The sequence below is a fragment of the Schistocerca serialis genome, chromosome 4 (assembly GCF_023864345.2).
Source record: "Schistocerca serialis cubense isolate TAMUIC-IGC-003099 chromosome 4, iqSchSeri2.2, whole genome shotgun sequence".
NCBI lineage: Eukaryota > Metazoa > Arthropoda > Insecta > Orthoptera > Acrididae > Schistocerca > Schistocerca serialis.
In genome coordinates this window covers 644,030,277-644,056,648 of record NC_064641.1, presented here as the reverse complement: position 1 = coordinate 644,056,648, position 26,372 = coordinate 644,030,277, and the positions used below count along the sequence as shown (strand labels likewise).

Sequence of the window (26,372 nt, the reverse complement as noted above, 5' to 3'; positions counted from 1 at the left end):
CATTATTCAATAGTCACATTACAAAGTTGCCACGAAAACAAAGCACACTTCATTACAAATTTAAGTGAAGATGAAACCTAGTTGACAAATGAAAGCTGAACAAAAATAAAATGGGCATAAGTAGAGCAATGTGAGAAGTGTTCAATGAAAATTTTGCCAGCTAAACTGACTAAAAATTGTAAGAAATTTTGATTGCATATGAAGCCAGTAAGCAGATTGAAATCATCTGCTCACAGCGAGAGGTCCAAGTGGTGGGATCGACTTTTTAAAGCCAAATATTGGTAATGTACGTTAAGATTCCAGACAGCATGTCTTGCAGCCATTCATCCTGGTGGGCCCTCATTTTTGAGTAATTGAAGGAAAAAAAATTTCAGAATTTTGCGTGATGCTGAATAATGTTAAAAAAGTTGTATTACATAACCTGGTTGCGTGGTGTGGTGGATTAGGCTAATAACTTCACATGCAGGAAGTTGTGGGTTTGAATATCATCAGGTGCAGTAAAGTTTTTATTCTTAAATCTTTATTGAAGTGACTTTGATCAATATTATTGTAATAAAATTAATTGGATTAAATGTAATTTTTTATTTCTATTCCTTTGTCACATCATTTTAATCACCTGATGCACTTTTTCACTTGTTTCATTTTTTATTCATATCATTCTTTTTCCAATCAGAATTTATGTGAATATAAACTCAATTATATTTATTTATTATAATATGCAGTTACTCGGAAATTACAATCTATCAGTTAAAAGACAAAAGATGAAATAATCTATTTATACTGGCTGTACAATGGCGGGAGAAATGTATTTTTCATTGCCAGATGTGTGATTTTTTTGTGTGGTACTCGTAATACAAACATTTAAAGCACAACCTGAATAAAAATATGGGTAAACAACAATACGGGAATTATGAGTCCACCTTGATGCAAAACACTTTGGTTATTTATTTACTTATTTATTCCCCAAACTAGTTTCAGCGACAAATGTGAATCCCTATTACACTATGGATGAAATAACGCAGACGAAGATATCCATGAAAGAAGGGTTTATAAGCTAAATGAAATTCACACAAAACCAGAAATAGATATAATGAACACAATAATGTGGACGAAAAAACATGGTGACAAAGCAAAAGAAATTAAACTGAAATACATAAAATTATTTAAAAACATATGGACAAAGATTTCACGTGGAAAAAGAATGATAGGAAGAAAGATGCGAGCAAATGAAGAAACTTATATTATGATTAAAATTACACAACAAAGGAATAGAAATAAAAAATTACATTAAAATCATTAATGAAATAAAAATGATGATCAAACTCATTCTGATAAAGATTTAAAAATAAAGAATTTATTGTACCTGACAAGATTCAAATCCACAACCCCCTGCTCGTGAAGCTATTATCCTAGACACCATACCACGCAAGCAATGTATGCAAGAGAACATTTTTAATGCTATTGAGCATCATGCTAAATTCCAAAAATTATTTTTGTCAATTACTTGAGAAGAATGGGCCCACCATGGTGAATGGCTGCAGTGTTTGATACCTGGGATCTTAAGCTACATAACGGTGTATATGGTTTCAAAAAGTCAATCCCATTGCTGGGGACCTCTCCTTGTCAGTCACTCAACAACCATTCTGATACTGAAATGGAAGCTGGCAGGTTGAAATACTGAACTGATTTTTCCAAAATTGTTTCACTGTGGAAGATTCAAGTATGGTTCCTCCTTTTATTTACTACATGACTGTCTAAAAGAGAGATATTGAGATAAGTGACCACTGTGTAGCAAATCAACTTAAGTTACTCAATAGTGTAAAGGCATCTGGACCAGATACGATATCCACTACATTATACAGTGATTAGTTTAAATAACTTGCTCCCTTTCCAGTAGCAGCTGGTCATAGATCACTGGGGCAACAAAAGGTAGCAAGTAATTGGGAAAGAGTGCAGATCATTACTGTTTTCAAGAAGGATCATGTAATTATAAGCCTATAGCACTGACATCAATCTGCTGCAGAATTATGGAACATATTTTGTGCTTAGGAAGTATGACAATTTTTGAGATTGAAAATCTCTTCTATAAAAATCAACAAGGATGCATGCAGTAGCCACCAGAAAGATCGCGGGAGGCGCACATCGCCATGGCGCGTCACGGACGGTAGTTGCCGCAAGTAGAGTCCCGTCCAACAGAGGGCACGCGAGAATTCGGACGCGACCACTGCTGGCATAACAACAACAACTCCGGCAGCACGGGCCGTGCCCAGTATGTTAACATCGGGCATGCCTAGGACACAGTCCCGGTCTACACTAAGTGAAGTGCGACGTAAACGTGAACAGTGTTACTACACAATTGGCGACGAGTAGGGTCGTTCTTTCGCGTGTTGCGTCGTTGTTCTGGTTTCGCAGCTTCTCCACGGCATGGAGGATTTAGTGCGGGTTTTGGTTGAGCAGCAGATGGAGCTCATGGCCACCATGAAACAAGTGCTTCTGGCGTTGCTCTCCACGCCGTCTGTTCCAGCGCCGTTCCCTCCTCCCTTTCCCCCATATGACGAGACGGCGGAGGATTGGGACGCATATGAACATCGCCTTCGGCAGCATTTCCAGGCGTTTCATGTTGCTGATGCAGAGGTATGTCGTGCTCTCTTCTTGTCTTGGATATCTCCCTCGCTGTATCAAGTTTTGCGACAGCTAGCGCCGTTGCAGGAACCCTCGTCCTTGTCTTTTGACGCATTGTGTTCATTGCTGTCTTCATATTATCGCCGCCGCACGCATGTTGTGGCGGCTAGGGTCGAGTTCTATTAATGCAAGAAACAGCCCCATCAGTCTTACCGGGTGTGGGCCGCTACCCTGCATGGTCTTAGTTGCAAGTGTCATTTTGTCACGGAGCAGTCGCGAGAGTCGTATGCCCACGTTATGGTATGTGACGTCATTGTTCGTTCGGCCCCTGATAGGGAGGTCCGGCAACGGGCCCTGCAGTTAGAAGACCCTTCCCTCGAGGAAGTCCTGTCCATTGCTCAATCGTATGAAGTCTCTCACGCCGCAGGTCAACAGCTGGAAGCGTGGTGCGACGTCGCAGCGGTTCAGGGCGGCGCGGCCGCATCCACTGTGTCCGGGGTGGACGACGTGCGAGCGGTACAATCCGGCCATTACAGCCGCTCCCGCACGGCGCGTAAACAGAATTCCAGCCGCCGGCCCCTGTTGCCATCCTGTGTGTCGTGCTATATACATCATGATCGGTCAGAGCGCCCCCAGCGTTGGGCCGTTTGTCGCAAATGTAATAAAAAAGGTCACATTGCTAAAGTTTGCCGCTCAGCCGCAAAAGAATCGAAGGAAGCAGGTAAAGAGGACATGGATGTTGACACTCAGGAAGTTTCATCGGGCCAGGCTCCCGACGCATCGGCACACAAACTCTTTATCGAGGTGTCGGTTCGGTCGCGCCGGTTACAACTGCAAGTAGATACGGGCACGGCAGTTTCGTTGTCGAATGCACAAACTTATTCCGACCTTGGATCGCCCCGTTGGCGCCAGTTTACCGGCGTCTACACGGTTATGGTAAACAGTTCATTCCCCTACTGGGTCAATTCACTACCGACGTGACTTACAAATCAGTCACTCGGCCTATTGCTTTTATTGTTGTCAGTGATGCGAGCTCCGCTAACCTTTTTGGATGCCTTTCAAGCTTTCGGTTTTTCTATCGCTGACACCATACAGTTGGTCTCTGAAGACGTTCCCTATCAATCATTGGAATCTTTGATCTCAGACTTTCCAGATATTTTTGAGGAGGGCCTGGGGCGTGTTTCAGATTTTGAAGGTCACTTCACGTTGAAGGCGTCGGCTCGCCCACATTTTCTACGCGCGAGGCAGATTCCCTTGGCTCTCCGCCCTCAGGTAAAGGAAGAGCTAGACCGGCTGACAGCCCTAGGAGTCATTCTTCCCATTTCTTCTAGTGAGTGGGCTTCGCCCCTCGTTATTGTAAGGAAGCCCTCGGGACAATTACGTCTTTGTGGCGATTTCAAGGCCACCATGAATTCCCAATTGGTGGTGGACACCTATCCTTTGCCTCGTGCTGATGAATTGTTCTCCGCTGTGGCGGGAGGCCAATATTTTTCGAAAATCTATTTTTCGGAGTCTTATCATCAGATACCACTTGATGAGGACTTCAAACGGCTGGTGGTCGTCAACACCCCGTTTGGCCTTTACCAATACCAGCGGTTGGCCTTCGGAATCTCCAGTGCCCCGGCGATATTCCAGCGTTATCTTGAGCACGTCACATCGACAATCCCTCATTGTATTAATTACCTGGATGACATAATTGTCACAGGCCGCAGCATGAAGGAACACTTGCACAACCTTCGCACCCTCTTCCTCAAATTGAGGTCTGTGGGCTTGCGTTGCAACCTGCATAAGTCAAACTTCTTCCAACCGTCCATTGAGTATGTGGGCTACACCATCTCTCGGCACGGCATCCAGCCACTGGAAAGTTTGGTCGAAGGTATCGTCGACCTTCCTCGGCCTGCTTCGCTGAAAGAGTTACAAGCTTTTTTAGGCAAGATAGCCTATTACCACTGGTTCATTCCCAGGGCTTCCACCATAGCCTGCCCCCTGTACTGCCTTCTGCGCAAGGGTGTTCCTTTTGATTGGTCACCTGCATGCGAGCGAGCGTTCACCTCATTGAAGGGCCTCCTCACGTCAGCGCCTTGTTTGGCTACTTTTGATCCCCATAAGCCGTTGGTCCTGGCTACAGATGCTTCACAGTATGGGGTGGGGGCGGTCCTGGCCCATCACAACACAGATGGTTCCGAGCAACCACTGGCATTTGCTTCTAAAACTCTTAGTCCCGTGCAGGTCCATTACTCCCAGGTGGAAAAAGAGGCTTTGGCCATTGTCTACGCTGTTACCAAGTTTCACCCTTTCTTGTATGGCACGAAGTTTCAGTTAATCACTGACCATAAGCCGTTAATATTGTTATTTGGCCCCACCTCTCAGATTCCGGATAGGGCGGCCCACAGACTACAGTGCTGGGCCTTGTTCCTCTCTAAGTACCACTATGACATAAGTACCATTATGACATTCATTTTCTCCCTACCCGACAGCATGCCAATGCCGATGCTCTTTCCCATCTTCCGGTGGGCCCAGATCCTACGTTCGATCGAGAGGAGATTTTGTGTTTTAATTTGGATGTGGCGTCCCGCCAAGCGGTTGATGGCTTCCCAATCACTAGTTCTCGAGTCTCCCGGGAAACGGCAGCTGACCCGGTTCTCTGGCAAGTAGTTTGCCTCATTCAGCAGGGGTTGTCATCCCGCCCTCCGGGCCGGGCCTCGGACCCTCCTCGTAATTATTTTATTCTACGAGACTGCCTCTCAGTCTTGGAAAGAGTTCTCCTTCTGGCTACCGATGATACAGCTCCTCGCGTGGTTGTTCCTGCAAGTTTACGAAGGGAGGTCATCACGTTATTACATATGGGGCACTGGGGTGTTCCTTGTACTAAAACCTTGGCTCGCAGACATGTGTACTGGCCGGTATTGACAGAGAAATTGAGCACTTGGTGGCCGCCTGTTCCCAGTGTGCGAGCCAACAGGCATCTCCCAGGGCAGCGTTCTCTTCATGGACGCCGGCAACCCAAGCATGGGAACGTGTTCACATCGATTTTGCGGGCCCGTTTCTCAATGGCTTTTGGGTCATTGTCATTGATGCTTATTCCCGATTCCCATATGTGGTTCGCTCCTCCTCAACCACTTCAGAAGTTGCAATCCAAGCACTAGCAAAAATCTTTTCTGTGGAAGGTCTGCCAATCACCCTGGTCTCGGACAATGGACCGCAGTTTATTTCGCAGACCTTCCAGGATTTTTGTAGGCGCTTCGGTATTCGGCACGTTTGGTCTCCCCCCTTCCATCCACAATCGAATGGGGAAGCCGAGCGCATGGTGCGCACATTTAAGACATAGATGAAAAAGTATGTGCACGAATTTCCTGCGGAGGAAGCATTGACGTTTTTCCTGACGGCATACTGGACCACACCAATGGGAGAACACAGCCCCGCAGAGCTCCTCCATGGGCATCAACCTAGGACTCTGCTGCACCTCCTCCGACCTAGTCCTCGCCAGTCTCGCAAAACGGAGTACCTGGCTTTCCACTGGGTATGTCGGTCTGGGCCCGTGGGTTTGGTCGTAATCCACATTGGATACCGGCGGCAGACCTGCGCCGAAATGGCCGCCGGCTCTATACCTTGCAGGCGGGGGACCGGGTGGTACGTTGTCACCAAAATCAGCTACGTCCACGTTTGGGCACCCACCCTCCGACCTCTCGGACACTGGCTTCCCCATTGCTGGCACCTGTGTTGGTTTCGCAGGGGACGTTACCGCCTCTCCCCGCTGTGACTCTGCCGCACTGCACTGGTTCTCAACCTTGGCAGCCTCCAGTAGCTCCAGCACCGGCATCGCCATTGTTCGAGATGCCCCAGCGAGAGCCGACCCCCCTCGCAGGCCCGGTTTCTCAGGAGGCTGGTTCACCTCCCCCATCGTCCCCGCCACTGGGTCTTGCCCCTCCTGAGGTGGAACAGGATCCGGAGTTCGACAGCTTGTCGCCCGTTCTGTCCCGGGCTCTGGTTGTGGGACAATGGGGGCCTCTTCGTGTGGGTCACTTCCAGCCGTATTCGAAGGTACCGGCTCGAGGGTTGGCAGATCCCCTCGACTCCGGCCTTCCAATGAATGTGGAGGCCATCACTCCTGCCCGACGCTCCACCTTCCGATGCAGTGGATCACAGTGGCTTCACCCCCTGAAGGAGGAGGAGTGCAGTAGCCACCAGAAAGATCGCGGGAGGCGCACATCGACACGGTGCGTCACGGACGGTAGTTGCCGCAAGTAGAGTCCCGTCCACCAGAGGGCACGCGAGAATTCGGACGCGACCTCTGCTGGCATAACAACAACAACTCCGGCAGCATGGGCCGTGCCCAGTAAGTTAACATCGGGCATGCCTAGGACACAGTCCCGGTCTACGCTAAGTGAAGTGCGACGTAAACGTGAACAGTGTTACTACAATGCAGTAAACTGAGATCTTGTGAAACATACATCACTCTGTTCATCTATGAAATCCAAAGTGCCACAGACAAAGGTGTACAGGTTGATACCATGTTCCCGGACTTCAAGAAGACATTTGATATGTTTCTGAACTGCCTTTTAGTGAAAAAATTAAGAACTTGCTGAATATCAGACCAGATTTGTGGCTGCGTTCAGGATTTCCTAGCAGATGGAACTGAACATGTAGTTCTTGACAGAATGAAAACAATGGGGTCTTTAACTTCTTTGAACCCCTGATGGAGGAATTGGGATAAAAATTCAGCAATGATGCAGAGGCTGACCAGTCAGTGCACAGTTAGCTGTTGGAGTGCCCCCTCCATTTTTCCGTGAAGGGATCAATAAGTTGCTTATCAGGAGAAAAACATTCTTCTTTTAAACAAAACTATATTTAAAAATGGTATTCTACTTTTTTAACCAATACTCATACTCTGCTAAAAATTTTAATATTAAATGACACACTTAAAAAAACAATGATGCAAAGAAAGGGAAACCGGCTGCTGCAACAACAATGTCTGCAATTGGGACACTTAATAGTATAGTCATCAGTGCATTTGCTAAAATAGTTTCAGACAAATCTGACTATACCCAGACAGGCACAATGAAAAAGAATTGTGCCTTGCTTTAACTAAATACCTCTTCCCCCTCCTTCCATTATATTGTTATTCCATCGTGGTCTTTCCGCTGCCTGATTATACCATTAAAAAGTCATTTAAATAAATAAGCCTTTCACTAAAATCTCATTTAACCTTTCTCATTTGCAATCACATAGAGGGATACAATACTTCAAACTGGTAGTAGACAGTCTATATGCACTAAAACATATTAAAAGTCTCTAAATAGCAACACAATTCCGATGCTGGACATGGAACACAACTTTAAAATTCCATTTGTACCATATCCATCTCAGTGTTGCATGTGTGTGGCTACAGAGAAAAAGGAAGATGTGAGTACCATGTTTCCACAGAAAACAATCTGTAATTATGTGAAAATAAAATGACTGCTTCTTTAATGTATTACACCTATTTTTAATCAATTTTAATTTCAATTTAGAGATTAAAACCTGCAGAGTGTGAGCAAAACATGTGGCGTGAACACCTCATCCTGTACTGGAGGAAATTACTCATTAAGAGGTCCGTCCATAAAACAGTAGTCAACAGACAGCAACTTTGGTATTTGGATTATTATAACTCTCACTGTATATACCAAAAAAATCACCTGCACTGAAAACTGAGCGTTATGTTTAGTCATTTTATGTCACTACTTTGTGCATCTGAAGAGAACATTTTCTTTTAATCTTACAAGAAAACTTACCCTGCTTGTGGAGACAAATGTGTGTGGATTACCACACCATGCGACATCTGTTGCAACATCTTTATGTTCATTGAATGCAGCATAAGGTATGTAAGGCCTACGAACATCCCAAACATTTATGCTACAATCAACAACAAGTGCACAGCTGGCAATGTGAAATTTTCGCTGTGGACGCCACTTTATATGACCCACAGATGCTATTGTAGGAACTGTGTACTCAAGTGTTGGTTTGGCATTCAGATTCCAGACCTAAAAGAGAGACCAAAAGGAAAAAAAGAATGAAACATGGTAATTGCTTGAATGCTAATAATATTGTCACATAGAAGAAGATGTAATCAGATTAATGATGAACACTAACTTCACTTAATGAAGGTTTATTCAGCACTTGTACACTCAAGAGCGTGGAGTGAACTGCCTCTGGCAAGAACACATAAGGTGCATATACAGTTACAAAACATTCCAGTACAATGATTCTGGACATTTGTGGATACTTCTAGACTGTACTCGAACCAAATACAGAAATTAAAATTTTACAGTTTAGGTAAGTTTTGAACTCACGACCCTCCATGCAATAGTCTAGTATCATAACCACTACACCACTGTGACTGTGCTACTCAGCTTCTTCTGCGACATTGCTCCCTCCTTAAGAGAACAGCGTCTTGGTGTTACATCCTCCTAGTCCGGGAACGAGTCATCGGTCCTGCATACTCCGACTCCCAATGAACGATTCTTGTCCTGGCGGTGATCTTCTTAGAATTTCTTTTGCTGCTAGCTGTTCATCGCCTTTCCGCTCGTTGCCTGTCGCTGTAGCTTCGAATTTACCCTGGGTTGCAGGATCCTTATAGGGCTTCATTCGAAGGACATGGACCGTACCTCTGATCTTTTGTTGTCTTGTGTTGGGGTCAAAATCTTCAACTTCGTAAGTAACATCAGACAATTGCTTTATAACCTTATAACGTCCAAAGTAGCGCCTCAGGAGCTTCTCAGAGAGATCAACCTTCTGAACAGGAGTGAAGATCCAGACGAGGTCGCCAGGCTGTTACACAACAGAGCGGTGGCTTGCGTCATACCTTTGGCGATCATTTTCTTGAACCTGCAGCGTGCGGAGTCGAGCTAACTGCTGAGCTTCCTCAGCTCTGGTTAACATCTGGCTGATGTAGTCATCGTCCACGTCATCAGACTGTACTGGAAGCACAGTGTCCATCACCGTAGTCACCTCACACCCATGTACCAGAAAAAAATGGCATAAATCCTGTGGAGTCTTGTTTGGTGGTGTTGTAGGCAAATGTCACTGAAGGTAGCACCTCATCCCAGTTGCTCTGCTCAACACTGACGAACATTGATAGCATGTCGATCAAGGTCTTATTAAGGCGTTCAGTAAGCCCGTTAGTTTGCGGATGGAAGGCAGTCGTCATGTGATGAGTAATGTTGCACCAACGGTTTATCTCTGTCTTGAGATTCAATTGAAAAACTTTCCCTCGATCCGTAATTAACAACTTTGGGACACCGTGTTTTTATACAATGCACTATGTTTTAAATACAATGTCTTCCACGATGAATTTGGTTACCTCAAATGCTTCGGCTGTTTTCACGGCTTTTGTAATGGCATAGCGTGTCAGATAATCAGTGCAAACAATAATCCATCTATTGCCACTAGCAGATGTTGGAAATCGTCCGAAGAGGTCAATCCCAACACACTGGAAAGCTGTTTTGGGTGGTGGAATTGGTATGAGTTGGCCAGGCGGTTTCTGAGGACAAGGCGACACATAGTGACAGACACTCCTAAATAAACCTGGCCAGAAAAATCTTTTGTGCATCCTATCGTATGTCTTAATAAATCCCAAATGTCCGACCTCAGGTGTGTCATGGAATTCGTGTAGAACATCTAAGCGCATGTGTTTAGGAATCACTGGTAGCCACCTCTTTCCAAATGGATCAGTTTTTCTTGCAAAGTAACCTTAAATTGTCCTTTCACATCCTCTGACCAATTTAAGGCAAGCATAATTTGAGATATCTTGGCATCATCCTTCTTCTCAGCAGAGAGATCCTGGAGAGCAGCGAGACAGTCACTATCTTCACCAAAGTCTTGATGGTCTTGCACAGGGTTTCTTGAGAGACAGTCGGCATCTTTGTATTTTCTTCCACTCTTGTACACTATGGTAATGTCATACTCTTGAAGACATAGTGCCCACCTGGCGAGTCGTCCTGTTGGATCCTTAAGACCTGTCAACCAACAAAGTGAATGGCCTTCCATAGAGATACTGTCAAAATTTGCATGTGGCCCATATCACAGCAAGACATTCTCTTTCTGTAGTTGAGTAGTTCCTCTCGGGTTTTGTACGTGTCTCTTTTCCATCCGAAATTTGCACCAGAACAGCACTGATCCCATACCCACTTGCATCTGTGTGTAGTTCTGTAGGTGCTCTCTCATCATACAGACCAAGTACAGGGTCAGTCGTAAGAGCTTTTCATAGCACATCAAATGAATTTTGATGAGCACCATCCCAGATAAATTTAGCATTAACTTTTAACAACTCTTGGAGTGGCCTGGCTTTGATACAAAAGCCTTTGATAAAAAGACGGTAATAAGAACATAATCCAAGGAAGCTTCTCATATCACTAATACTTTTAGGAATAGGAAATTCCATTATAGATCTCACCTTTTCTGGGTCTGGCCGCACACCTTTGTTTGACACAAGGTGTTCAAGTATTTTATTTCTTTTGCTCCAAAGAGTTACTTTCTTGGATTAAGTTCAGTCCGCTTTGTTGGACACACTTAAGAATGCCCTCAGTCTTTTTACATGTTCATCAAATGTCTCTGATAACACTATAATGTCATCTAAATAACAAAGACACACCGTCCACTTCAGGTGGCTTAGAAGATTATCCATCATCCGTTCAAAATGACAAACGGCATTACCTTAAACTCATACATGTCCATGGTTGAGAAAAACTTAGCCCCCTTCAGACAATCTAGTGTATTGTCAATTCCTGGAAGGTGGTAAACGTCCCTTTTAGTTAAGCTTCCAGTAATCAACACAAAAGTGCCAACTGCCATCCTCCTTCCTGATGAGAACCACTGGTGATGACCATGGGCTCTACGAAGGCTGGATGATGTCATTCTTCATTATTTTCTGTACCTCGTCGCAAATTATTCAATGTTACATTGCTGATGCACAGTATGAAGCATTCAGAGAACTTTTGAAGACTGGCAAGTAGCTTCTTCTGTAATTCCTTAGTGAGATCTGTTGGTAGTCAAGCTAGAAGATCTTGTCCCGTAGTGGTAGTGCCAATTTCACCCACAGACTAAGCATGGGAGGTTTCTATGATGCTCAGCTGTTCGGCAATTAACGGCTCAGCATTTGCTATGCACGTGTGTCTTGGAAGGATCTGTGGTTCTCGGTGACAGTTAACTATCCATAATTCACAGAATCCGTTCTTAAACGAGACGACAGAGGCTGGGATGACCAAGTTATTCTTCAGTGGTATGCTTCTCTTACATTCCACTACAAGATCCATGGATTGATGCATTGCATGCATGACCCATGACAGTTACCTTTCTAGCACTGACTGCAGGAATGATCACTCGATCCAGCACACAGTCTCCACACACTCAGATGCGCATCTTCCTGTCCACAGTATCTCATCTCGTCTAGCATAATCTTCAAGCAACCACAATCTATAATTGCCTGAGAAGCTTTCAAAAAGTCCCATCCAAGAATGATGTCACGTCATGATTACACTCTTGTAAGACGTTGTATTCTAAGGGCTGTGTATGGCCACTTATACCCACACGGATGACACATCTTCCTGTATGTTTTACATATTTCCCATTAGCCACCTTCAGCAGAGATGTTTTGTTGTTGACGAATACAGTTTTCTGCAACTGGCGACGATACATCTCCAAAATGACTGAATATGATCCTCCAGAGTCCACAAGAGCTTGGGCTGGTCAGCCATTCATGAGGATATCGACATAGTTTCCTGTCATTTTTGTAGTGATCGACGGCACAGGATTTTTTCTTCGGCGGCCTCACCTCCAAGGAAGGTCGCACCCTTTAGTTTTCCAGGTTGCAGCAGCTAGGTGATCAGCTGGAGCTTCTAAATGGCGATGGAGACCTTGATCGGCGTATTGGGGAGCATCCTCTCCAGCGGCTGGCTTGCAGCGATGGTGACCTACGTCACCCTGTACCCACATCTTCTCGTTCATCTAAGTCGTCCCAGAGTTGGCATTGGCTAAGATCGGTCTGCTATCTTCTGGTGCAGGCGTCATCAAATATCTGCTGCCTTTCTTGACAACAGCACACCCATGTCCTGGTCTTCCACAGCGGAAACATGCTGGTTGGGTATCATGGGTCCTCCAGATGTCAGTCTTCCTTGGTGCCCAAACAGATTCCTCATGCGGCATTGTAGGAATGTGACTTCGCCTGGGTCTTACTTTTTTACTGTTTTAAAGGGAAATGAAGGATGAGAGATTGGGTTCAATGTCTGTTCCACTTCCTCCCCTATGACTTCTTGAAGTGTCTTGGTTTTTTGCTCGCCGTTCAATCCAAGTGCCTTCTGAACTTACTCTACCACTATCTGACGAAGAACACTTGTGAAATCAGTTCCTTCCTCCATCACAGACATTGATACAATGTTTGGAAGATGTTCAAACTTCTTGTGTGTAATTATTTTTTGATGTGTTGCCTTGATATACTGGCACCATTTTATGAAGTCTTCTGCTGTCGAAACCTCCTTCAGGATTAGGGATTGATACTTGTCCTCAGCAACACCCTTCATGAGATGTGCAACCTTATCTTTCTCCTTCATTCTAGGATCCACTATTTTACACAGCTCCAAGACACCTTAAATGTAGGATGCTGTAGTTTCTCCTGGACGTTGTGCCCTGCACTTTAATTTATCTTCAGCCTTGCACTACTGTCGTTGTGTGTCACCAAAATACTTGCGCAGTTCCACCTGGAATACTTCCCAGCTTGTGAACTTCTCCTTGTTGTTCTCATATCATTGCTTGACAGTGCCCTCCAAGCAGAAAAATACGTTAGCCAAACACACGGTGTCATCTCATTTGGTAAATTTGGCTATACGCTCCTACACCTTCACCCACTTGTTTGGATCTTGGCCACCGTCTCCAGAGAACCTGGAAGGGTGTCTCATATGGTGGCACACAGCTGCTGTCATCATAATGTCCTCTTCTTCTTCTTCTTCTTCTTCTTCTTCTGTCTCCGACAGATTGCGATCTGTTGCATATGGCTCGAAATCGGGTTTCTCATCACATAAACGGAAGCTCTGTCATGGCCTGATGGGAGCTACTGTGTCGTCGATAATGTGCGCTACTACAAGTTCCAGTACTCAGTGTCTCCACCAGAACAAATGTTTATTCAGCACTTGCACATACAAGAGCGCGGAGCAAACTGCCTCCAGCCGGAACACATACGGTATATATACAGTTACAGAACTGTTTGTGGATACTTCTAGACTGTACTCGAACCAAATATAGAAATTAAAATTTTACAGTTCAAGTGAGTTTTGAACTCACGACCCTCAATGCAAGTCTAGTATCATAACCACTACACTATGGTGACTGTGCTACTCAGCTTCTTCTGTGACACTATTATAGCTTTGTATGAAAGGCAGTCATGATCAAGAACTGCAGTGAGAGTCCATAATATAACATCAAATTACAGTTTGATTATAATCCATACATGCACCATTAATGATCTTTTAATATGTTACGTGTACAAATAAAGCAAGCATGCCAATAAAACAACAAATCCAGGATAGAATAACGCCAATATCATGAAAAGGATACAATGCTACTTGCCATACAGAGGAGGTGCTGAGTTGCAGAAAGGCACCACAGTCTTTCCGTTGTGCCTGTCTACCACTCACCAGCTCCTCTATATAGTGACAAACAATTTTTCTTTTTCATGATACTGTTGTCAAGCACGCTAAATACATTGACTCAACAATTTAATATACTAAATATGAACTCCTTTATTTCATGAGATGGCGAAATTTTTAACAGAAAATAATTTTTTGTGCACAACAGCAGTGCAAGACCAAGAAAGGAATTTATAATTTGTACAAATATCTAAACTGAAAGCTAAAATCACACAAAGAGAAATAAAATTTCTTTTCATACAGACAAAACAATAAATAAATTGTAGTAGATTGTAACAGTAGAAAATCTTGACTGGAAAATAATTATTAACAGAGGGCAGACCACTAAATCAACATCATGAATGGTGGCCAGACATAGCAAAGTGAAGATGATTGCTTGTTAGTCTTTTATATTTTTCATCTCAATATGAATGAGTTTCAAAACACACACACACACACACACACACACACACACACTGCAGCAACAGTGTTGAATACATATGTTTGATTATACTTATCTTCATTTAAAGAACAACCAGCAAGGCTATGTTTTGTATGCCTATCTGATATTCACTACTTTCTCTGAAAAGTGAATTGTCACCTGCTAACGTCTTCACAATGATTGAGGATGATCATACATTGCTATTTTGTTATAATCACACATGTATAGTATTGATTCATACCTTTATAGTTTTGTCTCTGCTGGCAGTAGCTAGCCATGTCACTTCTGGATGCCAATCACAGGCAAAGACAGGACCACTATGTGCTGTAAACTGATGGCAGCAACGGTCAGGACGTCTGATATCCCAGAGCTGCACATTGCCATTCTCAGACACAGCAGCAAACATGTGGTGAATGTGTGGGCTGAATTGTACATCTCTTACACTTTCTGTATTGCTGCACATAAACAAGAGCAAATATTTAAAAATTTATTAACAACATAATTATCTTTGTACACAATGACTGCCTCACTATTCAGTGGCAATTAATTCAACTTATGTTTACCTTTTGCATATGTCACATAAGTTCATACAAAACATACCAAAATACAAGAAGTGAAACTAGGAAATAAAGAGCGGAGAAAATATGGGGACATAGAAAACCAATCAGAAACAGGAGAGATTAAACAAAAAAACTGTATAGTATTGAATAACTGATAGCACAAATAAGAAACGGTATGGCAACTTACATGCTTGTGTTTGAGTGAGACATGCACCCCAAATTAAATCTCTTTTGTGAGTACGTTTTCTTTCAATCTAGCCTACATAATACTTGCACAATCATCACAATTAATCTTGTAAACATATAAGCTCAGAAACTTGTTACAACTATGACTAATTCCACATCATAAGCACAGTCTTAATACATTATTAGTCTGGAATCCTATCCTCATATTAGATTTTTTTAATAATGTACAACTTTGTCTGAATATTTACACACCAATATATTTCGTTTTCCTGTTGCTCTCGAACTGACTGTCTACGTTCTTCTGTCTTGCTTCCTCCTTTTTATTTCTTTTATTACAAGTATTCAGACTATCATTCGTAGCGTATATATTGGCTACTACAGCTGATTTCAAAATATACAGTTCTTTATTTATTTCATACTGTAATATACCACTTCCTGGCCAACCATATATGCTAGCCCTATTGTAGTCACCTTAGCCAGTTTCTGGTTGGGGAATGAGCCTTTCTTGAGCCTGGAGCTGATAGGCCGGTCTTTCCCCACTCCTCCTAATTGGGTAGTGGCAAGAGCCTACATAGCTTGCAAGGTGAGTAATTTCCTCATAATGGCTGGTGTTTTCCATCATCCACTGCAGAGAAAGTTCTTAAGGTCCTGCCAGAAGGCAGCACCTTACAGAAGCACTGAAAATAATAGCAGGATATGGACAATGAGAATGTCTACATTCCGCAATTGTTTCGATTGACTGGAAAACGTACATGTTGTATAATTTTGTGGCACAGTTTGGAGCCCGAGAAATGGGGGAGTCAGCTGCTTTGTTTGCATATTTCTGAAGTCAGGATTATGTGATTCTTCATGATTCATGAAGTTATTTAATGCAGTACAGAACACAGAGAGGACCGGAAGTGCATTCCTGGGTGAAGTGCAAAATTCTGCTTAGGCATTTTTCTGTTTCTCTTGGCAAGTGTTGTGGAATGGTGACTGTAGACCTGTTCAGTAAAAACAGAGACCTTAACAGCGCAGCATGGAGCCATCAGCTAGCAGGAGATGGTGTCGGATAAAAGTGACAGATTTGGCTACGGTTAATTCTTTTGTAAGCTTATGTTACCACACCTGTCACACCAGACCCCTTACTGGCGATAAACATAACGAGAAGCGAGGCACTGACTCATCTTGTTATGATTCTACTTGCCAACACCTGGAGGCATGGGTCCAGCCACTGAGCGATGGTGGTCATATGTCAAAGCGGTAGGTGGATCAAAACAAAATGTCCAGACACTCTGTGACCAAAATGGTACTGAAACAGAGGATGACAGACTAAAGGCTGAAATACTAAATGTCTTTTTCCAAAGCTGTTTCACAAAGGAAGACTGCACTGTAGTTCCTTCTCTAGGTTGTCACACAGATAACAAAATGGTAGAAATCGAAATAGACGACAGAGGGATAGAGAAACAATTAAAACCGCTCAAAAGAGGAAAGGCCGCTGGACCTGATGGGATACCAGTTCGATTTTATACAGAGTATGCGAAGGAACTTGCCCCCCTTCTTGCAGCGGTGTACCGTAGGTCTCTGGAAGACCGTAGCGTTCCGAAGGATTGGAAAAGGGCACAGGTTATCCCCGTTTTCAAGAAGGGACGTCGAACAGATGTACAGAACTATAGACCTATATCTCTAACGCCGACCAGTTGTAGAATTTTGGAACACGTATTATGTTCAAGTATAATAACTTTTCTCGAGACTAGAAATCTACTATGTAGGAATCAGCATGGGTTTCGAAAAAGACGACCGTGTGAAACCAGCTCGCGCTATTCGTCCACGAGACTCAGAGGGCCATAGACACAGGTTCCCAGGTAGATGCCGTGTTTCTTGACTTCCGCAAGGCGTTCGATACAGTTCCCCACAGTCATTTAATGAACAAAGTAAGAGCATATGTACTATCAGACCCATTGTGTGATTGGAAAGAGTTCTTAGATAACAGAACGCAGCATGTCATTCTCAATGGAGAAAGTCTTCCGAAGTAAGAGTGATTTCAGGTGTGCCGCAGGGGAGTGTCATTGGACCCTTGCTATTCACAATATACATAAATGACCTAGTGGATGACATTGGAAGTTCACTGCGGCTTTTTGCGGATGATGCTGTGGTATATCGAGAGGTTGTAACAATGGAAAATTGTACTGAAATGCAGGAGGATCTGCAGCGAATTGACGCATGGTGCAGGGAATGGCAATTGAATCTCAATGTAGACAAGTGTAATGTGCTGCGAATACATAGAAAGAAAGATCCCTTATCATTTAGCTGCAATATAGCAGGTCAGAAACTGGAAGCAGTTAATTCCATAAATTATCTGGGAGTACGCATTAGGAGTGATTTAAAATGGAATGATCATATAAAGTTGATCGTCGGTAAAGCAGATGCCAGACTGAGATTCATGGGAAGAATCCTAACGAAATGTAATCCGAAAACAAAGGAAGTAGGTTACAGTACGCTTGCTCGCCCACTGCTTGAATACTGCTCAGCAGTGTGGGATCCGTACCAGATAGGGTTGATAGAAGAGATAGAGAAGATCCAATGGAAAGCAGCGCACTTCGTTACAGGATCATTTAGTAATCGCGAAAGCGTTACGGAGATGATAGATAAACTCCAGTGGAAGACTCTGCAGGAGAGATGCTCAGTAGCTCAGTACAGGCTTTTTTTGAAGTTTCGAGAACATACCTTCACCAAGGAGTCAAGCAGTATATTGCTCCCTCCTACGTATATCTCGCGAATAGACCATGAGAATAAAATCAGAGAGATTAGAGCCCACACAGAGGCATACCAACAATCCTTCTTTCCACAAACAATACGAGACTGGAATAGAAGGGACAACCGATAGAGGTACTCAAGGTAGCCTCTGCCACACACCGTCAGGTGGCTTGCGGAGTATGGCTGTAGATGTAAATCAAACAGCGACATCAGTATCACATCAAGGACGGTGTGTACAGTGCCACCTTGTGAATCTGACTAGCAACCTCTGTACTAAAATCCTGGATCATAGGGCTCTCTGCTTGATTCTTTTATGGTTCATTCATATGCTCACTTGACTCTGCTCCCAAGACGTTTGTCACTTGTTGGGACTCGGCCTAGCTATGTACACAGACCTTTGATGGAACTAATGATCACCATTGTCATTAAAGTGACTTATTCTATGTGTACTTATTTATGTGTGTAGCTACACAAATGGCAGTGAATGGGATCACTATCCACGTGTGTTTTTTAACAAAGTTGTAATGTCGACAGGCATGTCTTGGAGGTTTCTCTTCAGCGTTCACGGCAGCTGCTGGAGAGCGAGAGGTGGTTGGAAATGCAGCAATAGGAACACATGGCAATGTTTGACAGAGTGCTGACAGGCCTGTTAATATAGCCTCAAAATTTCCCACCCTTTCTGCCACCTTTCCCCGCCTACGAAGAAGACTGAGAATCATATGAGGAACACCTAGAGCAATATTTCACGGCCTTCAAGGTAATTTACACCGACTCTCTCAAAGCTCTCTTTTTGTTGTTGATATTTATCCAGATGTACCACTTGTTAGGAAAGTTAGCCTCCCTACATCTCTGTCGTTCGAGGAAATGTTTCATTTTTTTTACTTCAAGCTTACCCATGTGATTTCCAAGAGAGTGGTGTTTTGCCGATGCAGGAAACAACCCCATAAATTTTAGCAGAAGGGCTGCAGAGTTGCAAGGTTTTTAGTCAAAAGTATCATTTTGTTAATGCACAATCTAAGGAATCTTATGTGGACACAATAGTTTGGGATGCTATTATTAGGTCAGCCTGCGATAAAGGCATCTGCTGACGGGGAATTGCAGTTCAAGTAGTTAAGAAGTTAAAAGAAGTAGTTAAGGCACCACAAGCATTTCAAATTTCCTGGGCTGCAGGCCATCGGTTATATCCCTAGTCTTAGATGATAGAAGGCACACACATTCCAGCACCTGTTTTGGAGACAGACTTTGTGGCAATGCAACATGCCCAGCCACAAGCCCCTGCCGTCCAGTCCAGCTTGTTTCATTCAATATGACCAGCTGGCCTGTCCTCAGTGTTGGGCTACTTGCCAGCACTGTCAAAAGCAAGGACATTTAGTACTTGTGTGCAACTACAGGTCAGCTCCAGCTGTGACTTTGAACTCTCAAGCTACAGGCACTGACGTCGTTGGCCAAGTGTATGACAATGTTGCAACTGCTTCTAACAAAATGTTCATTAATGTGCATATCGGCAGCATGCCCCCTTCGACTTCAAGTGCATACCAGCACAGAAGCATCACTCTAACACTTCCTTGACCTTGATTCCCCTCCACTGCCTACTGACAACAAATTCCTATTCTTTGATAGTTTATTGCAGAGATGGCATACAAGGCAGTGGTGGGCTCACTGATGCTCCTCGTAGTGGGCAGTGCGTTTATGAAAAATTTGTTTCACTTGGATGCTTTCACGGAGTCTGGATTCATGGTTGCCAACTTGAGACATTTAATGTCTGACCTCATTCCCTACTACGAATTGGATGATATGTGCAAGGAACATTCCATCCTTTATTCGCAACGCCACAGATTATGCATCATGTATCACCCTGAAATTCACAGCGTGACCTCGTATCTTTTATACCAAGCCTATGCTACTGGCACTTTGTGATTAAGTAAAAGAACTAGATAGGCAGGCAGCTTTAGGTGCCTTGGAACCCATACCATCCAGTCAATGAGTTACTTCATTAGTTATTATTAAGAAACCAATGGCAAGCTCCACCTTTGCAGTAATTTCAAGGTGACAATCAATTCGCTGTCTGTGCCCAATACATATACCACTTCCCGTCTGGAAGAACACGTAACAGAACTGGTGGGGGGACATTATTTTTCAAAACTGGATTTGTAAGAAGCATATTTACAGCAACCACTTGATGAAGAGTTTCATCAGATCCTTGTCATCAATATGCCATATAGTTCTCTACCAGTACAGCCACTTGGTTTTTGGAGTCGTCAGCGCTCTGGCCTTTCTTTGAACATTACTTGGAGCAGCTCACATACCTAATCCCTTGTTGTACCTACTACCTTGACGACACTGTCATCGCTGGTCCCACCAGTGAAGACCATTTTCACAACCTTTTGCTTCTGTATCAGACATTGCGGGACAAGGGTATCAAGTGCTATTTGGATAAGTCTTCCCAACCTTCTACTGAATACCAAGGGCACAGCATTACCCATCGGGGGTTTCATCCAACAAAAAAGACAGTAAAGAATATCAAGACCCAAAGAATGCCAATAAAAGTTTGTAGTCCATCACATCATGGATGCAATGAAGTGCTCGGAACTATCTCATTGACGATGTGACAAGAATGCCCCAGTGCTGTATCAAGATACATCAGTTGCTATTATCAATGATTTCCCTGCAGGATATGGAAATAGACAAGGCACAGACTCTGATGCGTGTTTGAGGATGTGAAATGCTTTGTCACACTTTTGATCACCATACACCTTTGGAGGTGTCACACTGTCAAAGGCTTATACATGCTGTCAAGTAGGAAATTTACTCTTTTTGCCAAATATGAAACTTAGATTGTTGATTTAAAGGAATATTTCATTAGATAGCATTTCAGGTCCACATTCGGAAAATTAGTGAATACCATAAAAAGGTTGTGCAGGTGCTTATATGTATTAGCATCCATGGCAATTATGTCAGCAAGATAATCGCGACACACAGGAACATTATGGAACAACTGTTCTAGACAGTGCTCAAAGATAGTGGGGACATTGGAAATTTCAAATGGAAGCCTTTGATAATAATATCATCCAAATGGTGTGTTCAAAACTGAAATATCTGTTGCGGGTCTGAATGCAATGCAAGTTGTAAATAGACACCAGTTAGGTTGACCTTGGTGTGGCATTAACCTCGTTTCTGTTTAGAAACTCTTCATGACGAGGGATTGGAAATATTTATGCAAAAATTTGATAACTTATTGCCTTGATGTCCCCACACAGTCTAAGGGAGCTGTGTGCCTCCTGGCCTACTACCAGAGATACCAGGAACTAGATGAGATGGGCACAATGACATTTTGTTTCTGTAAGTGGTCATGTTCACTGTAGGTCTGTTGTGATAGGTGTGGAATATGGGTCAAGCTTGGAATGGAATCTTAGTTTTCTTGTTACTAAATGAAAGCACCTAGACTAAAAATATTATCTGTATTCAATCAACGAATGACTAAAAGGGAAACCTGTCTAGCTACACAATTATCTGATGCTTCTTCAATTTGAATTGCTACTTTTATCTGTATTGTCCACTTTACGTTGTAAATTTTTTGTCAAATGGTTGTAATGGAGTTGATCCAACACCTACATAAATATTCCAATTGACATCCAATGTAGAAGCCCCTGTGTCCACCTGAGTTATCAAAGATCAGTTAATCTATTAACAATTTTTATAGATTCCCCATTTTGGGTTTATTAAAGTTCCAATTTTATGCACTGAATCACTACTATGCAGCTTTGTGGTCTTACAAGAACACAAGAATTACAAACACTGCTAACATGACCACGTTTCTTACAACAAAAGAAAATTTTGTATTACTTTCGGCACTGATGGAGTGGGTGGTGCACAAAACACTCTGTACAATAAGTCAGTGCAATTTGGGATGTAAGTGATGCTGGACTGTGATTAGGATAATTGGAGGAAGATTCCGAACCTCAAAAACATGAATGCATGATTCCATGATCTCTGTTGTTTACTATTTCTATCCAACCATAGCCTGCTTCCCCATCAAATGAACTGATTGTTTATCCCTTCTGATCAGGCAACTTTTCAGTCTTTTGTGAGAATTTGAAATTTTGCACAATTCTGAGAACTTCATGGACCCAAAGACTTTAACACCTGGGTATGAACTTCTTTGGCAAGTGCACACAGTCCCCAGTTATGGAAACAGCACGATTGTTTGCATTGTTCATATACACACAAATAATTGCAATGACGACGGAGACTCAATCCTTTAAGATCTAATACCCAGTCATGGTACAATTCAGATTGCAATTTTTGACAGTGGTAGACTTCTAATCTGGAAAAGGTTGTATGCATTTTGTAACTATAGTACTCTGAAAGTACACCCAGATCTTGGATAACAACAACCTGTCATGATCATCTTCCTGTGATGACCAAGACAAAAGGAAAAGTTTTTGAAGAACAGTGTCATTTACCTTGAAAGTGTTGAAATTATAAAGTAGTTGATGCAAGTACGTTTGCTAGTCATCAGTTCTATCCTGCAGTGACAGGAACAATGGAAAAACAGGTGTCATTGAGGATGCAGCTGACCACACAGCTAAGTATTACAGTAGTATGGCCATCCATTGCTTGTTGTGTACCTCAAGAGATGCGAGCTGTTTATAAATAACACAAGTCTGATGCACAGAACCAAGTGCAAGTTTATTTGTTGGTAAACAGCGAGTGAGAACCCAGCCAACACAATAAACTGTAGCAAATCCATGGAATAGCCAAGAGTTGTCACTGGGGAAGTGGCTGGAATGTAGCATAGTAACATAAATCAAGCAAACACTTGAGGCTACCTGTGCAAAGGAGTGCCTACTTATGCCACCCCATAGAGCACTGGTTGCAGCATGTCGGTTTATGTGGAGATAAGGGGCAAGCCCACTGTCTGGAGTGTCACTCTCTGTGTAAGTCAATGGAGCAGTGTATCATCAGTGGTATAGTCTGAAAAACCTTGTCATCCAAGCCACTTTCACTGTGGCTGAGGGATACAGCACTTACCACTAAGAGAAACAACATGCTGTTAAATGAGTTTTCTGACACGTGATCATACTAAAATGTTTTGTTTCATACATGGTGCTAGACATTGTCCTTGCATGTGACTGAAGAATAGTCTATTTGCTCTCCTTGGTAAGAAAGCCCCTTCTTTGAAAAAAAGTGCTGCCTCCCCTATTTTGTTATATAGCTGCTGATTATCTACTATTAATGATTTTATATCTACCTGATTACAATGGTATTTTTCAAAGAAAAAATTATTACATTTATAAATAATGAGCCCTGTGTAGCGTACATTATTACTACTTGTCATACAGCTTTATAACAAACACAGCCAAATGTCACTAAAGGTAATCAATTATTGAAAATATAATGTAATTGTATAGATAAAAATCAAGTTACCAAGTGACAGCAGGTGAAAACACATGCAAAGGTATTAAAATCTGCAGAAAAAGGGCAGGTCAGGTTGAGGAAATGAGGAGAGTTCAGAAAAGTTGCTCAAAACCCCGCATCAGGGGAGGCTTACCGAATGGTATGAGAAGGAAAGACAAGATTGTTGGGGACTGCACCACACAACATTTGAAAGTATGAGAGCTTAAAGATGGAATATAGGGTCATAAGCCAGACAGAGATTACTGACAAAACATTGTGCATGAATAAATAAGAGTGAAAAGCTAATTGCACTGTATGTGGTAGAGGTGGAGGGCGGGACAAAATAGAAAGGTCAAAAAATGAAAGATATAGCAAACTAAGGGGGAGTGGAGAAAGGAGTAGTTACTGAGAAGAAATGCTGAGACAGAAAAAATCAATGTAAATTAAGGCCAAGTGGGTGGTGAGAACGATAGACATGTTGTAAAGCCGGTTCCCACCTGTGGAGATGTAAGAAACTGGTGTCTGGGAGAAGAATCCACACGAGACATGTGGTGAAACAGGCACTGTGGTCACGACTGTCACACTGTAGAGCTGGCTCTCCAAAAGGATATTATGTGTTGCCAGTATACACCCTCTGCCCATGCCCACTCATCCTAACTGATAACTAGTTGGTAGTCATGCCAACATAAAAGGCTAAGCAGTGTTTCCATAAGAGCTGGTACGTGACATGTGTCGTGTCAAGGCAGCTTTCTCTTTTGATGGTGTATGTTTTGACATTTATAGGGCTGGAATAGGAAGTGGTAGGAGAGTGCATAGGGAAAGTCTTACAATGGGGATGGTCACAGGTGTAGGAGCCACAGGGTAGGGATATGAATGCAGGAGCAGCATAGGATTTGGCAAGAATATTGTGGAGACTGGGAGATAGATGAAAAGCTATTCTAAGCATGTTGGGCAAAACGTCGGACAGAATGCACTTCCTTTCAGTGCATGATTTTAGAAAGTCACAGCCTTATCGAAGTAGTTGATTAATACAGTAAAGACCAGGATAATACTGAGTGACAAGATGTGCATTCCTCAGTGTTTTTTGGAGGGATTAGCAGTACCAGTTTTGGATATAATGGCCTGGGAAATGTGCTTTTGAACTAGGGTAATTACATCCAGTGAAGGCTGAGGTGAGAATGCTAGTGTAATGCTGTAAAGAGCCTGCATCGAAACAAACACGTTTGCCTTGAATGCTATGGCTGCATTTCGGCCTGTGAGGCAGGGGTTGGCAGTCGTGTGCATGAGGTGTGCTTGCTTGTGTATTTGAATTGTGTGTATTTTTCTTTTGCTGATGAAGGCTGTGGCTGAAAGCTTTATGTAAGTGTATTTTAATTGTGCCTGTCTGCAACTTAACATGTCTTCTTTATGGTAAGTGGCAATTTGTCTTTTCCTAAAGTGTTGATATTCCTACCTAGAGGTTCCATTGTTTGAAAATGTAAGTACTGTTGTTTGTTAGTACAGTGAACAGAAGTGTGCAGCTAACCCTCAGTGAGGATGATGTCAACATCACGGAAAGTGGCATAGTACTCCATGCCACTTTCCATGGAGAGCACTATCTGAAATTTAACTGGGAGAATGTACTGGGAGATTACAAGGATTTGAATGAGCCAGTCTCACTATGAGTCTTTATGGCAAAGATTTTGCCCATCACATATAGAATAGCTTTTCGCCACTCTCTCAATCTCCGCAGTATTCTTGTAGGATCCTGTGCACTTTTGCACCCATTTCCCAATCCTTTGGCTCCTACCCCTACTGCCAAACCCGCTGTATGACTTGTCATATGCACTCTCTTACCACCACCTACACCGCTCCTGTAACTGGCAAAACATATACTACCAAAGGGAAAGCCATCTGTGAAATGACACACACCATGTACCAGCTGTTATGAGAATACCGATCAGCCTTTCATATTGACATAACTAACACCAAGTTATCAGTTAGGATGAATGAGCATAGGCAGAGGATGTATACTGGCAACACACAAAAATTCTGTTGTAAAGTGTTCTCTACAAAATGACAGTCATGACCATGGTGCCTGTTTCACTGCAAGGGGTACCTGGATTCTTCCCCCAGACACGTTTCTGAGAAATACGCAGATGGGAACTGGCGTTACACAATATCCCTGGTCCTCACGACTCACCCTACCTTAATTCATGTTAATTTCTTCGGTCTCAGCATTTCTTCTCAGTAACTTTTCCTTTCTCCACTTCCTTTTAGTTTTCTGTCTCTTTCATTATCTGATCTGTCTGCCCCCCCCCCCCTCCCACACACACACCTCTATCACATACAATGCACTTAGCTTTTCACTTTTATTAACTCACGCACGGTGTTTTGTCATTGATCCCTGTCTTGCTCTTGACCCTATCTTCCTCCTTTAAGCTCTCAGGTTTTCAAATCTTGTGTGGTGCCTTCCCCTGCACTCTGTCTTTCCTTCTCATCCCACCCGGTATGTACCTCCTGATCCATTGTTCTGGGTGACTTTTCTAAACTCTCCCCATTTCCTAAACCTCACCAGTCCTTTTCTTTCAGCACCCTTCCTTCTCCTTCAAAATTTTTTGCCAGAGGAAAGAGCCACTGGATCCAAAAGCTTGCAAACTTCAATACCTTTATATGTACTATTGTTGAAAAACCAAGTTTGCCGAGATCGCTAGTAATTCTTTTTATTACTATTACCAGTTTCAACAGATCTACGCTGTCATCAATGGGTCTGAAAATTACACAAACAAACATCCC

At 43.0% G+C, this 26,372-nt stretch overlaps 1 protein-coding gene across 3 annotated transcripts in view; it reads right to left on the bottom strand.

The window, feature by feature from the left end:
• Positions 1–26,372, bottom strand: part of LOC126475503 (GATOR complex protein WDR24) — a 122,177-nt gene that overhangs the window by 61,866 nt on the left and 33,939 nt on the right. For all 3 annotated transcript variants that reach the window (XM_050103412.1, XM_050103411.1, XM_050103410.1), the window contains 2 exons: positions 14,960–15,173; positions 8,394–8,642 (listed from right to left, as the gene is read on the bottom strand). In XM_050103412.1, coding sequence (XP_049959369.1) covers positions 8,394–8,642; positions 14,960–15,173 — 463 coding nt within the window. The remainder of the gene's footprint in view (positions 1–8,393; positions 8,643–14,959; positions 15,174–26,372) is intronic.